The following is an 18,611-nucleotide window of genomic DNA, read 5'->3' as shown; positions in this document are numbered from 1 at the left end:
AAGCAGTGGTATCAACGCAGAGTACTAATACAAATAAATGCATCATTCACGAGTTATTAAACACATTTATTTCTCAATTGATAACCAATTAAAGCTCACGTCGCGATTCGGAATCGGACAGAACGAACAACGATTGTCTTTGCGTGGAGAACGTGGAGAACAGACTGATCGTCCCTCACAGCAAACACGACGCGTCGTGTGTTCGAAAGCGCGCGCTCGTACTGGCATCAAGTCGAGAGAAGCAGTGGTATCAACGCAGAGTACTAGCGCGCGCGCGCGCGCACACACGATATATACACATCATACACGTATATACATGCATGCATATATGGGTACATATGTGTATATATTCAGAGGGGATGCCATGAACAACCGGTCTCCTCCCTCGCAAACTACGGCACGAGGGTTGCCGAGATACTGACCGAGCTTCCGTGTCTTGACAGATGAACGGACCTGGGGGATTTCTCGTAGCATAATAAGATGTACGAATATTTTTAAAACTAATATATTATTTGCGTCAAAATGAATCACGATATAAAAACACACATCTCTCGAATAAGTAAAATAATATTCTATGATTTCGTTAAAGAATAATTCACTTATTTTTATTTTTACAATACACACATGTGCAAGTTTCACATACAAATATATAAATAAATTGCCTTCTCCATTTAATGCTCTTTCTTAATGAAAGAACGGTGACGTGTCGCATTGAACAAAAATTCGCATTGCGATAATATTTCTTTCAACATAAAGTTATTTAAGTGAAATAAATTATTTTCAAATTATCACCCTGATAAATAATATATGTATCATTTATTTTATAGGATCAGCTTGAGTTTTTTTTTTTTTTTTTTTTTTTTTTTTATTGTTTGCACGAAAGGAATGATAAATTCGTACTAGTCATTTATGTGTGCGCGGATAAATATCCCAAAACTCTTAGAGTTCGTATTTTGCCCTGCGCCCTTGGAACATGTGTTCTGTATCCCACGCGACGCGATCCGTATCGGTCAAGTATCGGATTACTGTTATCGGATCACCCGTTAGGAACTCTGCCTATGAACCCTATTTCGAAAGTAAATGCATGTCCACGCTATCCGAAAACCATTTACAAATAATAATCTTTGAATGTATACATATGAGGCAAATGGCGAATTTTCTTTTCAATGTCTCATTTCTTTGGGCAGAGGAGATATCATATTACTTATTTATAATTTATATACAGTTCACAATTTTGGCAATCGCAGAATTCAGATTGGGATGATAATTTAAAAAATATTGATGAATAAAAAGTTTTTCTACAATTCACGCGACAATTTTATAATTTCACAATAAAACATATTCTTTCCGTATGCAAAAACTGTTTTTGTAACATTTTATGAGAAGATGTATTTAATTATTTTTACATATGTATGTATACATATATATATATATATATATATATATATGTATGTATGTATGTATGTATGTATATGTACCATATATGTACATTCATCGTATAGTAGTATGTAGTAGTACTAAACTCTCTCTGATAAATTAATTTCATTGTGAAATATAATACCTCTCCTATCATATCAATAATCCTATAATTATAATGATATAATCTATTTTTTACATATGTAGAGATATATTTTCGGCTATATACATATATAGCGCGAAACACTACCGTTGTGTCTCTTGATATATAAAATCCAAAAAGAAAAGTAGGTATACCAGTAGGTATATATATACTACACATATTTATACACATAGAGAGAAAGTGAGAGAGGATAAATTTCTTCTTTTTCTATCGGTAAAACAGTACATGATCATCTCAAATTACATCGTCCTATACTTGCTTTACATATGTTGTATGACCGATAGTAAAATTGAGCTAATAATGTCGTTAGCGCTTGGAATGTGCGAGACACCTGGTTGTAATGCCGTCGCGAGTCTACAATGTCCGACTTGCTTGAAAATCGGTATCCAGGGTTCATATTTTTGCAGTCAAGTGAGATACGTTACCTATATATTAGGTTAAGTTAGTTATTTTATGTATTTCTCTATAATTTAAATTTTTATTCCGTTGCACATATTTGTGCCTGTATAATACATATGAGAGATATAACGTATATGATATATTATCGAATAGTAATTATAATTAGAGAGATTTTAACATTTTTTTTTAACAGTTTACAGTTATCTTTTTTTTATCAATATAATCAATTCATTATATTAGATGTATCCCGGATATATGTACGTTCGCACATTTTTACGTCGTTCTCTGATTGTTTATATCTTTTATTGTTTTTTTTCTTTATCATTCCCATGTCACTGTTTTGCATCTTCTTAAATAAGAGAAAAAAGATATTTAAGGGAGATTAGCCGATTAATGCAGCATTCTAATCTTCCAGGATTGTTTCAAGGGAAGTTGGAAAATACATAAAGTTATTCATCAATTAGCAAGTAAATATTGTGTGTGTGTGTGTGTGTGTGTGTGTGTGTGTGTGTGTGTGTGTGTGTGTGTGTGTAATACCAATTTTTATATAAATTTCTCTTACAACATTTATATATGTAATCGCAGAAGGGGAAAATGGAAACAAAATTTCCGATACTTATAATCCTTGGCCAACTTACAATTATACGGGAAAATTACGACCATATAAAAAGGAACAATGCAGGGAAGTTCCTGATTGCATTGATCGACCAGACTATGCCTTACATCCGACTGGAGTACCGCTTAGTGAACAAGCTGTAACAGGTTCTAGTCAAATAAAAATTCTCGACGATGAGGAGATTGAAAGCATGAGAGTTGCGTGCAAGGTATTATATATTACTTGCTTAAATAATACACAACATAACAAATTTGGTCACCCGTATTACACTGCATTAGTGCATATTATATAAAGGCTGCTATATATTGAAAGTTATTTAAATATAAAAAGTTATAACATTTCAGAGTTATAAACATTTCTAAGAATTAAAATCTAATAATCATATATTATTGTGTTATTTAGCGGGATGCACATTAATTATTTCATCATCAAAATGTTTATATATTATTTTATTGCATTTAGATACTTTATATAGAGTGGTTTTTAATTACTAGTGCGGTATAGTGAGGGTGTTCGAATTCGCTAATAGATGTGATAGAGGAGAAAAAATAAAAGAGATTGGGAGGAGAGAGAGATGATGGAAGAGGAAAATTGAATAACATGGAACGATACGAGATAGTTGAATCTTTGAATTTTTTGTGGACTTGATATTTTTCGTTCTGATCATGAATACATTAAATTTACATTATATTAATTTGTATAGCTTGGTCGAGAAGTGTTGGATGAAGCTGCAAAAACGTGTGACATTGGTGTTACAACTGCTGAAATTGATAGAATAGTACACGAAGCTTGTATCGAAAGAGATTGTTATCCATCGCCATTAAATTATTATCAGTTTCCTGCTAGCTGTTGTACTTCTGTCAATGAAGTGATTTGCCATGGTATACCCGATACTCGACCTTTACAGGATGGTGATATTTGTAATGGTATATGTTTATGCATTATTTATGCATTAACAAATGTTATATGTCGGAGTTTTTTTTATCAGAAACTGCATAATCTAACCGTCTTCTTTGCTCAGTTGATGTTACAGTATATCACAAAGGCTTTCATGGAGATTTAAACGAGACCTTTTTAGTGGGTAATGTAAAACCGGAAATAAAGAAATTAGTAGAAGTGACATATGAATGTTTGTCTAAGGCTATCGATATTGTGAAACCTGGTGAAAAATATCGAGAGATTGGTAATGTCATTCAGAAACATGCACAGGCACATGGTTTCAGTGTGGTACGTAGCTATTGTGGTCATGGAATTCATCGTTTGTTTCACACCACGCCAAATGTACCGCATTATGCCAGTGAGTACCTTTCTCATAATGATTCAAGTATGAATAAACTAATTTTTCGATTTTGTCAAATACAATTTTCTGATCAAATTAAATTTATTTTATTTTATTTTATTTTATTTTTTATATAACAGAAAACAAAGCAGTGGGTGTTATGAAACCGGGGCACTGTTTCACAATCGAACCAATGATATCTCAAGGCACGTGGAAAGACGAAACATGGCCTGATAATTGGACTGCTGTTACATTAGATGGTCAGTGGTCGGCTCAATTTGAACATACACTTTTAGTAACAGAAACTGGTTGTGACATTCTCACAAAACGGCTTGCAAATAATGGTAAACCATGGTTTATGGAACGCTTGTAATATAATAATAGTATTTTCTTAATTTTCATCCTATAATATTTAAACGCGAAACTTATGTAAATTGATCTTGAGAAATCTAATTTAAGCTATTCTATCTCGTATCTATATTTTACAAAGTACGATAACATTTTATTTCTGCAAATGTACAGTAATACAAAATAAACAGCTTAATTGAATTTTATTCTTTCAATTTTGTAGAAGTATTCGTTATTCATACTTATCAATGTATGGCAAATGCTTCTAAGTACTTTATTTTAAGCGCCACTTTATTTTCAAGCGCTCAGAAAATTGAAGATAATTCTTGATAAACTGTTAATATAATTGGTACTTGAAAGGTTGGGACGGGAAAAAGGGGGGAGGGATATATAAAAATAATTAATAATTTAAATAAGTATGTATATACAAATGTTTATCGATCAATGATGCGTGAAACAAGATCAATGAAATTCTACAAGTCTATAAAGACTTTTGTTCATTTTATCACCGATGAGATATAAATATGTGTAAACGTGCATCTTATGAGCATGTAGATGTGACTTTAAATAAAATACTCGGTAATATCTTAGAAAAGTAACGACTTTTCTAAGAATACAAACGGGTGCCAAACTCAGCATGGGAATTATTATCATGAGATATCGTTTTAAACAAAGTAGTAGATTGTGAATCTTCAATTTCCCCATCTTCATATTCGTACTCTAAGTCTACGTTGTCTCTTTTCATATTACTTTGCTGATTGTCATCACTCGTAACATAATCGTCCTTGTCATTAGGTATCATAATTTGTAGAGGTAACTTTTCATTGTTTTGTACCTTAAAACTTTGCCTATAGTCATGCTGCTGACTTTTATGATAGGATTTTTGTTGATTATACATCTCTTCATCATCATCGATCTGCTGTTGATTCACAAGATCATTATCATCCTTATGATTAAGCGGCATTGAGTTTTTCTGCGTATCTTTTTTCTGTTGTTTTTGCAGCTGGCCTATAAGACGACTGTTGACATGACCGGCAGCAGCTAGCGCGGCTAATTTTTCAGCAGCTTCTCTATTAGGAAGTGTCGTGTAGAATTTTGTCGATATGGCATTAGTGTCGGCCATTTTATTGAAATACGTTGTCGGGTTTACTTGATAGGTCGTTTTTTCATTATCAATATTATTTTCGGATTGCTCGATTCCATCTATAGAATATGTAAATTCTTCGTTAACGTGCACATCACTCTGTTTACGTGTATCTATCGAAGATTCCGAACCCAGATTATAATCTGCTGTGACACTTTCGGAGGCGTAATCTTGATCGGGTAAAATTTGTTGTTGTTGTAATTGATTAGCCTGTTCGTCATAATTGAAGGAATGCATTTGCGGTTGCGAAAAGCTTGTTGCTATATCTGGTTGAAATATTTGGCCAAGTTGCTGCTGAAGAATATGTCGCTGATCTGTGATAATCATAAAAATTTAACGATATTTTTCAAACATTGATAGTTTGTAGAATAGAATTTACAAAGGAGGATATGTTGCAGTTACTTATTAAAATCGTGAGTATAATAAATGAATTGTTTCAGTGTAGAATCTTTTCATAATAATATATCGGGTTTTTTTTTTTTTTTTTTTTTTTTTCCTTGAATATTGCCTAAACTAGTAATTAATTAGTAATTAATTAATCAACGCGCGCGCGCGTGTATACTGTATAGATTATTACCTAATGTATATTGCTCCGTAAGTTTGTGTGGATAATTATTTAACAAGTCGTAAAGTTGCATAGTTGACAGTGATGATCCTGCTGAAACTGGATGACCTATATGGAAATCTGCTGGAATCTGCTGTGTTGTAGTATACGGTATCTGAATGGCTGTAGAAGGAAATCCGACGGGGTAGGAATTATGAAGATTCGTTTGCATTGGCATATTTGATTGGCCAAGTTGTACATTTGAACCTGCATTTAAATTAATAGCATGATTTGCGAAAAGTTCGTTAAATTGTGAAGATTGATGAGGATTATTAATTATAATCGAATATAGCCTCGTTATATCTGGATCCTGAGGCTGATGAGTTGCCTCAGGTTGGATAGTTTGATGTTCGTTCAAAGCTACCACATTGTTTTCTGTGACTTGATATTGATATTTCAGTGGGCTTGAATTTGTTGCTATTCTTTGTAGCGGTAGACTGCTATTAATTGCGGCTAATCCAAGAGTAGTTGTCATAGGATCTAGGCGGAGATTACATCCATCGAATCAAATTATATTCCAATCTTGTGAGCCAACTCTTAAGATGGTTCTAATATAATAATAAAAATAAAAGCTTACTTTGCACAGTGGTATGATAATTGAGATCATTTAAATATGGATAATGTGCAATCTTTTCCGAATCGGTTGGCGAATTGTAAGGTTTATCCGCTGGACTCAAATTTGGTGCTGGAATCGTGTGGATAGGCCCTTTGTCATCATCAATATCTCCTCGATGAGTAGGCGGCAAGATTGTTAGCTCTGGCTTGTATTGCGAACTATATTCCTGTATCTTGTTTATTGAATAAAAATCTTTGGTGGGAGTGCCACGTTGTGGTAAAACTATATGATTGTTCAAGGGTAATGCTCGTATTGGAATTTGATTATTCCAATTATTTGACAAAACATTATACATCGTAGGTCGACGAATTCTGAAAATTTTCGAAAATAAAATTATTCCGATGTTTGTAATGCAAATAGAAATACTTTTTTTAAAGCCTCTCTCACCTATAATTAGTGTGTTTGTACGGTATTCTCTGACGAGAAGGAGCGCCAGTATGGATAGTATTCCCCATGGATATCCGATGACTGATGGGCCGAGGCTTTTTCATTATCAATGTAGGAGCGTATGGTGGAGATGATGGTCTCCTAATCTTATTTTTCGCCTCAGAAATGCAGACGCACGTGGCGAGAAGCCAGCAAATCCAACTGGCCGTCTATAATTTTCAAAGTGTATGATCGTGGAGTGATACTATCTTGTTTCGAAGGATTTCCAAAAAGAGAACAAGATTGCGCGTCAAATTGAATAAACGGAAAAAGACGGAACAATTCTCTTTATCTTTTTCTTTTCTTTCCATTTGTATATATTATAGCTGTTACTTGCATCGAAACGCAAATATGAAAGCATGAAGCAAAATGTATGAAGTTGAAAAGCAAATTGAAAAGTATGACACTAAAGTATGACGCGCGACGAGAGAATTGTCTTTACGGTATTACATATCAACACGTCTATCACAGTACGACTCTTTAGGCCGTACTATCCGCATCACGAATGTTAAGCGCGTAAAACTAAAGAGAAAATTGCCGCAAATCGGTTGGTGCGCTAAAAGTGGAACATTGTGCTACATTGGTGCGGTACGCGGGAAAAGCGAGTAGGGTAAGCGCTGGTAAGGTATAATAACTTTTCGCTCGCACAGTGACGCCGAGAAAAAAAAAATGTACAAATGTAAGAATTGCGTATCAAAATATATTGCGTTGGCTCTGTGATTATGTATTATATATATATGGTATATAAAATGAATAGACACAATCTTACCTCTTTTTTTTCGCGCGATCTCAATCTAAAAACTAGAATACTATAAGATAACAGAATACTATGAGAAACCATGCATAGAGCTTGATCTATCTTTATATATCTCTATAATGTGTGTATATATATATATATATAGTATATCGTATTATACATAAAAAAATCTCGAAGAAGAGAAAATTAGTATTGTACGCATATTTATGAAAATTGATAGAATTAATCTTGTATTTTAATATAAAAAATAATTAATAAATTAAATTTAGAAATTACGAAATATCACTGAAAAATCGATAAGAATTATAACTCCGTTACAATAGATTTATGTTTATGTCGCTCGATTTCGAAAAACTGACAACATTTACATATATGTATATAAGTGGACATTTGTTTATTTTCCAGGAATTGTTTCAGATAAATCATATTAGCAACTCGCCGAGAACGAAAGCGAGCAAGTTGTCATTAATAAATTTCCGATTGAGCCGACTATCCCGGCTGTCAGTCGAATAAACATATAAGCTCGCTCGCACACGATTTATTATATAATATAGAGCATTAGAGATCGATAAAAAAGATGCGCGACGTGCAATAAATATAAATAGAATTGATTGTGATGAGAAAATGAATTAATCGGTGATACATTATATTTACCTAAACGTTAAAATTAATATATCTTATTTTTTAATGTTTTATAATAATTATTTTACATATCATTAGTGCAATAATATATATATATATATATATATATATATATATATATATATATATATATATATATGAATTTAAAGTAAATTTATCTTCAATACAATATAGGCGTGAGGCGTGATAAATAAAGAAAAGTATGTGCTGTGTGCGCGTAAATATATTTTTTGTAATGCTTGAGAAATTATGCGACAGCACAAATATATGTACTTTAGATGAATAATGTTTGACTTTTGGAATACATCTTACCTTCATAATAATTTATGCTTTTGTAGACTGCAATGTGCAAAACCGCACTGTTTCCGTTATTATATTAGAAGAATAAAGCAGAAATTAATTTGGATCGTACGCTTATAAATAATCAAATATATTAATATACGCGCGCGGTGATTGACCGCGCAAAGAAGTCCGACGCGTTCTGTACGCAATTAGGTCATTGTCCTTCATTTATACTGCAAACCGGCGAATGTATCATCGAAGACTAAAACCGGCCTCTTACCTCGTCAACCAACAGCAATTGCCTTCAAAAGACAGAATCGGAAAAAATTGGGAGTGCCACACGGGGAATAAATTTGCTTTATATAAATAATAATTATCATTGCGTGACACAGAATTTTACTGAATAACTCTAAAGAGACGAAATGTGCGTGCATGCGCAAATATGTGTGTGTGTGTATATGTGTAAAGATGATATTTATCTAATAATTTATCCAATACACATGTACACACATATATACACAATGCAATTAGATTTACGCGTCAATATAGAATACTTATTGCCAAGAAATAGGTTTTTCTTACGCGCGCGCGTGTGCAAAATAATTGCGTCTTATAGTCGCACTATTCATCTCGCTGCATATACTATTAATAATGAGAAAATTACAAATATATGTGCAAACATATTGACAATAACATCAAGGATAGCTTAAAAAAATCGAGGATGCTTTCGCGCGAACTGATGATACATTACGCACACGTAAAGTCTACACGATGTAAAGAAGAAATATAACAGAAAAATCGAATCTTTCGCATAATGTATTTTCGTTCGCGAATGCTAGGAATCAATTTGATTGAACGATCGCGCTCTCGCATCGTTTCTCTCCTTATCCTCATACCGGGACTCGCATGGAGAATGCAAAGTCGTTAATGCGCGGTTAAAACTGCCACGCGTGTGTGATCCAGTGACCTATAATATTATTGTTATGATGGATCATGAGAGCTATATAACAATTGAAAAAATTTATATTTGGCAGCGAGTTATTTTTGTCTTTAATTATTTAAATTTAAAGAGTATGTTACGGACTATAAATTTCTTATTATAGTCATAAATTTATATGTTAAATAAAGAGTTTGTGCGCGCGCGCGCGCGCGCGTATGTGTGTGTGTGGGCGCAAGCGCATATATTATTGATTTGCATATATTCTCATGTTTTAACTTTATATAGTATAATACATATTATATACATATATTTTATATATTTTATGTTCTTCAATATTTTTTACGCAGGTATCTTTGATAATAGTGGGAGATAATCCGGTCCTAACATTGACGAGTAAAATATTTTACGATTGACGAAATATATATAGGATTATAGTTTTGAAATCCTTATTAATTAGAAACTACAAAGGAATTGCTTCAATTCCCTTATTAAAGTAATGGAAAAGTCAAATTTTGTTTCTCTATCTCACTCGGAATTGAATTATATGTTGCTATATCTATATACCATCGTGCATCGTATACGTACTGTGTATTTACTTGGAAATTGAGGTCATTTCTTCTCGATTCTTAATACACATTGAGAGAGAACAGAAAGAGAGATATAAAAAGCCAGTTGACTTCAATTCACAAACTTTAAGTCAAACTATCTTTATTTACGGAGAGTTTTTTAAGTTTTTATATTTGATTAGTTAAAAATTGTTAATAAGTTTAAATTATAGCCCTAATGGTTTAATATAATTGAATGTTGGTTCATATAGATTCTGGTTGCTTTGTTTAATGATACATGCAATAATCTGTATAGCAATGGTATATAAAAAATTAAAATCATATACAGTACAGTTGTCTAATTAAACTGACAAAATGTAACAGCGTCGATAACATAACGACTGAAACAAACCTACATAGTAAAAATAGATAATATAAGATAATTGTCAATGTCTGAATATACTATAGTCTATTGTTACTCTGTTGACAATCAATGCCATTAACGGAATAATGATGCATGTAATGTTTCATAATTCTGTGTAATTTATATTGTAATATTATTTTTTAAATGATAAAAAAACTATAACCAATGGTAATATAAAAATTAATAAATTACGAATATTATTGCATGATTTGTTTATTGTTAAAGACAGTGAGAATTGTATTAAGTAATGAAAAAGTATTCTTATATTTAAATCAAGATTTGAGGTAATTATGTAAATAAAATAGCCTCTCGTACACACAAAAAGTGATTTATAATATAAGGAAAAATTAATGAAATAAAAAATATTATTTAATACCTCCTTTCCTATCTTTTCCAATTTTACAAGAGCGCTTTCATTTATCCATATAAATTTCTATAGAAATAAATTTATCCATATGCGTATGGATGTGTGTACGTGTGTGTGTCTGTCTGCGCACGCGCGTGTACGTATACATAGCAGTCTACAGTACATGTTACATGTTTGATAAAAATATAGAAATTAATATTTTACCGGTTATAAGATAAAACATATATAGCTTTGCATACATATATGTATATGTGTATAAATAAATATATACAGGGTGAATCAGAAGGAGAAGGAAATATTTTGGGAGACAATAGTATGGGTCATCGTAAAAAAAAAAATTTATATGAACATGGTTATTATTCTCAATAGTTTCGGAGTCTCCTCTTGATTCAACTTGTATATTAAGAATAGTTTTTATTAAGCTAGCCGAGTAAATTTTTTCTGCCAACTTAAAAATGTTGCGCAAACGCATTTCATCTACTACAGTTTTTAAAAGATGTATTTAATTCAAGTCACTAGTTTGTGTCGTGTTAATTTTACTGTTGTAATCACACAGTTTCCACTTGACCTTTTCTACGTGATTTGAATTCTTGCCCTTGCGAAGATGTAAAAGACGTTTCTTCAGAGTGTTTTCTAATCATAGATGAAGATTCACTGTTATTCAAACAAGTAGCGTCTTGACTGCCCCTTCTTTCTGAACACATATGTGCTGTGTTCAGTCCATTCGACGTAAGAGAAGCTTTGCGGATACGCATATCCTCCAAAGGAATCTCCTCGCTTCGCGGTCTTGGCATCTTAGGTGAATTGTCTCTAGATCGTAAACCATTTTCATGAACTTTCTCGTTTGAACTCGCATCATCGCGTTTGGAACTCGATGCCACTGGTCTAATATTTTCTCTACGCATTTGAGCAGCGAATCCAGGAACTTTGTTTACCATAAACATCGGCCTTGCTTGTTCCTTTTGTGGTCTTTGACCACGTCCGATAATACCTAGAAAAATTTAATCGACTTTTGCCCAAAATTTTTGTCAATTAATTTTTACTTTGGTTTCGCTTACGTTCGTGTCGTAAACCACGCAAGGCATAGTTGGGTGGTGTCGGACAATGAGGCATACTTGTTGGAATATCCAACAATCTTGCAATTTGATTCATTTTTTTTTGTCTGGCTTTTATTCGTCCCTTTGTTAACCTAAAAGATTCGATAAGTTCAATTTTGACGATTGAATAATGCGATTTCGCGACAAAATTTGCTGTACTAAAACCGACTTTTGTTTGGCGGCCATACATCGAATGTGATCGTCAAAAATAAATTTAGCCGACAATAATGGTATGCGATTGCCTGTACTACTATTTAATGGTTTGTAAATTGTTAGATGCAAGCATCTCGAATCGTCCTTGTCACCGGCTACATCAATGTCTTGTAAAAAACCAACCAGCTTTGCGACACCCCATCCAAGTTTGCTGGTATCAGGTTCGACGAGAATCAATTGCACAACGTCAATGACTAAAAAACGGTGAATTTTCTGACCATCTTTCCATACGACAGTACATGCAGTCAAATCACTATTATCTGTAACAAAAAAAATTATAAATCTACGCACTATTTATCCACATTGACAATTGAGAATGACAAAAATACTGTGAATTAAATATTGCAATGTGTGTGTGTGTGTAATATATTTTATACACATTATCACTTTGCAAGTAATTAATTATGTCATGAAATGAATAATTTTTACTTAGATCAAGAACGTTGTTAACTTGTACGCAATTAGCAGGATTGGTCAATGGCAATTGAGTCTCTGCTTCCATATTGAGCGTCAGAGCTAGTTCTCTTATCAAGAAGAAAACTCTTATCGCACGTCGCGCTCTTTCCACCTGCACAATCATTCGCGATTTCGTCTTCTTATGATAAATTGCAATAACGTTACTTTCTAAAGTTTTATGCATAGAATTTATTTTTTTTATAAATACATATATTAATTTCTTGTATATGTACCTACCTCACCGCATGGTAGTCTCTTACTAAATTCAATGCCAGTCATAGGTGTGCCTGTAGGAGGCAACAAAATATTGCTATCCATCATTAGCCACTCGACATTTAATGGTCGTTTATGTATTTCACTATACTCATCCTCAAACATATCCAAGAAAATATCTTCGCTCTAATAAGTGAAATTTAATATCAATTTTTATCAAAAAATACATGCTGTTTTATGCAAGGCGGGAAGAAAAGAGCACTTGCACAGATGTATCTATAGTTAATGCACTTTCTAACAGTTCCGACCTTGTAGAAATTTTTGAGCAGAGATGTGCTTTGTTCTTTCGCCGCTTCAATGGCTGCTAGATGCGACTCTTGTAATAAGCATTGTCCTTCGGACACCGTCAATTGTGTTAATAATTTAATGGTTAATTCCAATGTAACAAGCCTCACTCTGGTGTCTGTGTATAAAAAACGAACAATTTTGATATTCTCTTGATGAAAAACAAAAGCCGCAATGCTAAATACTACATTTGTGTGCAATATTATATATTACAATATAAAATATTAAAATAACACTCACTGGTCTGACAGCTCAAGGTTATAATATGAATCAATCTATCCATGAGCAATTCATTATATGAATTTTTAATAGTCATATTATTATGGAATGGAGACAAGATTATATCCAAAGTTTTACTACTTATACCCTTGCAAAAATCTTATTATTATTATATGAAACATATTTGGAAAAGAAGAAACACATATCTTTATTAAAATTTATATAATACTTACTCGATTATTAGCTAATGCGTATAGTAGGCAAAGTGCGAATAATGCAGCATAATCGTTTTCCGCACATAATAAGGAACTAATTATTGTTTCTAAAAATGGTTTCTTCCCCAGGGATTCGAATAGGTCACTCTGACTTTGATGAGATATCAAGGGACTCTCCAATGCCAAGCGTTGCTCTTTCTCCTCATCCGTCACATTCAATTGCTTGATTTCCTCTAAACCTTCTTCGTGTGAAATGTTTCTATTTATTGGTGTATTTATAAGAACGGGGATATTCATTGTCGAAGCAGCATTGGAAGACGTGCTCGGATGATTAAATTCTTGTGATTCATCAATCGCGCCTGCAGCCAACTCTTTTATGTTTCTTACATCACTTTCTCTGTTTAGAGGCACCTCGAAAATTGATAGCGTTTCACTTAGAGTTTCAAACGATTTTTCCAACGTTTCTTTTGATAATGTAAAATTGACAGACTTATTTGATGTTATATCTTTAAGCTTTTCTAGAACCATATTTGTTCCAGTTTGAATTGTTTCCAAGTCAGACATGAGCATTATAACCGCTAATGTATGTACAAGAGGGCCGTGCGATACTATCAAAAAAACTTGAGAAAGTAGGAAAAGCGCTACTACAACGCTGACATGTTTTCTTTCATCCTTCAAAAAATTCAAATTATTAATTATTATATATGTAAAAATTGAGAAAAAGATAAAGAAATTTGATCTTTCTACCTGTATTTGGCACGAAACATTTTTGTATTTCATCAGTGAATAAACATATAATGGGACTAATAGTTTGTGTAATAAATGTTCTGATAAAACTTTATTTAAGTCTGGTATATTCAAGCATAAAATGTCATTTAAATAATGCAGATGATCCAAATGTTCTGCAACTAAATCCGACAATCTGTTTTGACTCTGATGACTGGAAGAGAATATACTTTATCGATAATAGGGCAAAAGACTGACTTATCCTAGCAATGTGGATACTTACTCGGCATCATTTCGAACGCAAGTGTCCAATTCTATAATGTGATCAGCAATGAAATATACGAGATTGCTAAAGTATGGTGCAGCTGTACGATCCCTTATAAAAGCTAGCATGGATGCATCTTCGACGCGGTATACGTTCAGCGTCAAAGTTCTCACAGCTATGCGTACCATACCCTCCGAATGATTAAAAAATTTTATTGCTTCTGTGTACAGTGGGAAATCATTGGTATGCTGATAAGAGAATAAACTCGTCATAAATTTGTCAATGATGAATTTTAGTATAACTCCAATATGTGTGTGCGCAAACATGTATATGTTGCTTGTGCATGCACGCGCGCGTTTACACACACACACACACACACACGTGCCATTTTATCTTTAAAAAAAAAAAAAAAAAAAAAACACCCACCTCATTCAACCAATTCAATAAATCCAAATAGTCATAATTAAGAGATAGGCACAGAGAATTATGTGTGTACCTCGTTTACCTCGTTATAGAAGAAATGGATGGTATGTGCATTTAATTTCAAACTCAGTGTCTTCAGAAAACTAATATAGTATGCCATTACTTCCTCGTCACTAAAGTCGAATTTATGCACTATTATACTGTTTACATGATTGTTACTCAATAGATAATCTAAGAACGAAAAATTTTAATATATTTTAATCTTATTTGATATATAGAAATGTGTACAATTTTATCACACTTACATAAAGATGTCTCGTTGCGTATGTTTTCAAATAAAATATTTAATGTCTGAAGCAATTGAACACATACGTAGCTTCCACATTTTTGTTTCATAATACGTAAAAAGAATGAAAGCATGTTTTTCTCCAGAAAAGCTGCAAATATATATAATACTTTGTATGAATCACATTTTATATATTTGCACATTGACACTTATTCTTAAGTGATTATCAACATTTATCAATAAAATTGCAGGACGACATTATCATTGTCAATAAAAAGTCAATGTCGAAGGGAGCCATACTTTGTCTTTCTAAATTCTTACTACATCCAAATACAAGTTAAATTATTGACATAAATATTATCGAACTAGAGTTAAGTATCGTTGAGGTTGAAGTGTTTTTGTTAGTTATTAGGAGTGTGATGGGATGTATATTGACGGAAGTGCGATAATTCTGTCAAGTAAATATCGTAACTCAACAAGTATTGTTGAACATATTAATAAAATAATAAATGTTTAATATAATAATATTCTCTCTGATTTCTTTTAAACTCTTGCACTTTACGTATGTGTGTGTGTGTGTGTGTGTGCGTGCGTCGTGTGTGTACGACATATATTTCAGTCAGTAGATATTAAGTGCGTTATCTCTTTCTGTTATATTGAGAAACTGAACAATTTCTTCAGTTTTTTGGTTACTGGCGCATCTTGAGTATGTAAATTTGAAAAATCGGAAAAGTATCACACATCTTTAACATTTACCTTGTTGTTTCTACTTACTCAAATACACTGCTACTGCTATCATTTAGATCACTCCAAGTAGTCTCTATAGTATCGACAGTGAGTTTTGGAGTACTTTGTTTCAGGAGTAGGTCTGATTTTGATATGACGTTGATAATGATAATGTATAATAGATAATGTATATGCTTGTTGCTTCCTTATGACAGCTTAGTAGAGTGCATGTCAAGATTGTATAGTGCATTCGATCTAGATTCTTGAAGTAGGTAGGTTGGAGATGGGGATTTTTAGTCTTCAAGTCGCAAGAACAGTTAGGATCGAGAACATTTTCAATTATCTCGAGCGCAAAAGGATATGCCTACATTCGCGTTTCATCAAAATTCCTTTCGTAATAGTTTATCTCTCATGCAACAATCGCGGGGAAGACGTTTCAATCGTTCTCGTGTGTAATCTGTACAGTGTATAAATAATATTATTTAGAGATATATAAAGCTATATTGTATTTTATAATATTCACACAGGGTTAGGATTTTAATTCTCTTCATGTGAGCAATTTTTATTGCAATTCGTATTATAACACGTTCAGTTTGAATTCATTGGCCTTATGTTAATTGTATGTTGACCTCACTCTTTTAATCAACCGTTGAATTTTACACGAATTTAAAGAAAACTGTATTCAGTTTGAAATCCAACTTTCTCATTACGTTCAGAATAGAAATACGATTAGGTTAAGTTAAACTCAGATAGAATTAGATTAGGTTAGGTTAATATCGGCTGTGTTCCAAAATTCACTGCCAGTACTGGAAAATCTGGAAATCTACAGTTCAGGCTCAGGCTGTGTTCCGATCTCCCACCCAGGTGCACCCGATATATTATAGTATACGTGACATATACTATAATATCGGGTGCACCCGATGTGGGAAATCGGAACACGGCAGAAAGTGTATTAAGCCTGTATCAGACTACGTATTGAAAATTAAAGATTGGAATTTGACTAATCAGAACAGAAAGGACTAAAATTTCTTTATTCTGATTAGTCAAATTTCAATCTTCAATCTTTAATCTTCAATCTCAATCTTCAATGCGTAGTCTGATACGGGCTTTACACATGTATTATACATATAATATATATATATATGTATGTATGGATGTGTGATGTACGTATCACAGGGTGCATTGTTACACAGAGATTTTGTGATTGTTTTTTTCTTTTCTTGTTTAGTTTAAGTTTAAATAGTATAATAAATCGAATTAATGGAATCAAAACCGCTGACAATGAAAGTATTGGAACTCTATAGCGGCATCGGAGGAATGCATTATGCGCTCCGTGGTATATATAAACATAAATATTACAAATATACATATATTGCGATTAGAGAAATTTAAGAATTAGCGCAAGATTATATTATGATATTAAAATTCGTTCTACTTATTGTACTTAACGTACATATATGTTATTATAGAAAGTGGAGTTGCGGCAAAAATTGTTGCAGCAATTGATATAAATCCTGTTGCAAATGCTGTCTATCGCCACAACTTCCAGAAACTGTTCTTATGAATAGAAATATTGAGGTCTCTTAATGCACAGGAACTGAACAAATTGGGTTAGATGCTATATTTATGAGTCCTCCGTGTCAACCTTTACTAGATTGGATTAAAAAAGGACACTCTTGATAACAGAGCTTGTTCTTTGTTACACATTTTAGACTTAATACCAGAATTAAAATGTTTAAGATATATTTTGCTCGAGAATGTTAAAGGTTTTGAAGTATCTCAAATGAAGGATAAATTAATAGATTGTTTGGGCAGTTGCGGATATGTTTACAGGGAATTAATATTAAGTCCGTGTCAGTTTGGTATACCAAATAGCAGGAATCGGTATTATTTATTGGCAAAGAAGAAGAATTTGAATTCTTTTCAAACAACCCTCGCTAAAAAATGGTTTACCATCCGAATCATTAAAATTACTGCCGAAAAGTAAGCATATTGTGTTAGCAGAGAAGAGCGGCAAAATTAATACCAATCTGGCAGAATGTGCTACACATTAGATAATGTTTTAGAAAACATTGAAGAATCCAAATATTTACTGCCCTCAAAATTATTACAAAAGAGAGCACGGGTGTTAGATATACGAACATCTGAGAACAATGGTTCTTGTTGCTTCACCAAAGGATACGGTCATTATGTAGAAGGTACAGGATCCGTATATTGTCCATTTACAAATGAAACAATTAAATTAAAATATAGCGAAGCTAATAATTGGGAGAACAATTCAGAGAAACAGGTAGAACTCTTATCAGATTTGAAACTTAGATTTTTCTCGCCCAAAGAAGTGTGCAGGTTGATGTGTCTTCCAGAAAATTTCAATTTTCCAACACATATTACGGATAGACAAAAATATAGGTTGCTAGGAAATTCAATCAATGTAGTACTCTGCGTTGATACCACTGCTT

At 32.8% G+C, this 18,611-nt stretch overlaps 4 protein-coding genes across 7 annotated transcripts; 2 read left to right on the top strand and 2 right to left on the bottom strand.

Moving 5' to 3' along the window:
* The first annotated feature begins 1,776 nt into the window (after window positions 1–1,776).
* LOC138944133 (methionine aminopeptidase 1) lies at window positions 1,777–4,426 on the top strand. Its single transcript, XM_070315040.1, has 6 exons — window positions 1,777–1,990; window positions 2,394–2,445; window positions 2,564–2,802; window positions 3,298–3,520; window positions 3,616–3,891; window positions 4,014–4,426. The coding sequence occupies exons 1-6, from the start codon at window positions 1,805–1,807 to the stop codon at window positions 4,244–4,246; spliced, it is 1,209 nt and encodes a 402-aa protein (XP_070171141.1). The 5' UTR covers window positions 1,777–1,804; the 3' UTR covers window positions 4,247–4,426.
* A 173-nt stretch (window positions 4,427–4,599) lies between these two features.
* On the bottom strand, window positions 4,600–10,544 carry LOC138944132 (uncharacterized). Of its 4 annotated transcripts, none has more exons than XM_070315036.1 (6): window positions 10,218–10,544; window positions 8,723–8,994; window positions 6,973–7,181; window positions 6,547–6,896; window positions 5,943–6,449; window positions 4,600–5,679 (listed from the first exon to the last, which is right to left on the bottom strand). In XM_070315036.1, the coding sequence occupies exons 2-6, from the start codon at window positions 8,726–8,728 to the stop codon at window positions 4,829–4,831; spliced, it is 1,923 nt and encodes a 640-aa protein (XP_070171137.1). In that variant the 5' UTR covers window positions 8,729–8,994; window positions 10,218–10,544; the 3' UTR covers window positions 4,600–4,828. The 4 variants fall into 4 exon arrangements, with proteins under 4 accessions (XP_070171137.1, XP_070171136.1, XP_070171138.1 ...); XM_070315035.1 differs by lacking the exon at window positions 10,218–10,544 and adding an exon at window positions 9,448–9,730; XM_070315037.1 differs by lacking the exon at window positions 10,218–10,544 and adding an exon at window positions 9,589–9,619.
* A 266-nt stretch (window positions 10,545–10,810) lies between these two features.
* Window positions 10,811–15,629, bottom strand: Ema (C-type lectin domain containing ema). Its single transcript, XM_070315034.1, has 12 exons — window positions 15,446–15,629; window positions 15,223–15,371; window positions 14,736–14,965; window positions 14,474–14,666; window positions 13,745–14,398; window positions 13,533–13,659; window positions 13,256–13,410; window positions 12,972–13,133; window positions 12,708–12,846; window positions 12,235–12,538; window positions 12,027–12,157; window positions 10,811–11,959 (listed from the first exon to the last, which is right to left on the bottom strand). The coding sequence occupies exons 1-12, from the start codon at window positions 15,627–15,629 to the stop codon at window positions 11,517–11,519; spliced, it is 2,871 nt and encodes a 956-aa protein (XP_070171135.1). The 3' UTR covers window positions 10,811–11,516.
* Window positions 15,630–17,300: 1,671 nt separating this feature from the next.
* Window positions 17,301–18,583, top strand: Mt2 (methyltransferase 2; the record flags this gene model as incomplete). The annotated part of the gene is given in 7 exon segments (XM_070315041.1): window positions 17,301–17,315; window positions 17,387–17,488; window positions 17,622–17,693; window positions 17,696–17,804; window positions 17,806–18,066; window positions 18,068–18,177; window positions 18,180–18,583. Coding segments are annotated over 6 exon segments (1,032 nt in total), but the record flags the coding sequence as incomplete, so codon positions are not given.
* Window positions 18,584–18,611: the final 28 nt, after the last annotated feature.

This window comes from Polyergus mexicanus, unplaced genomic scaffold (assembly GCF_030449975.1).
Source record: "Polyergus mexicanus isolate NDT 795.1 unplaced genomic scaffold, iyPolMexi1.0 SCAF_96, whole genome shotgun sequence".
Taxonomy (NCBI): domain Eukaryota; kingdom Metazoa; phylum Arthropoda; class Insecta; order Hymenoptera; family Formicidae; genus Polyergus; species Polyergus mexicanus.
The sequence above is the reverse complement of the archived record's forward strand: the minus strand, read 5'-3'. Positions and strand labels throughout refer to the sequence as shown.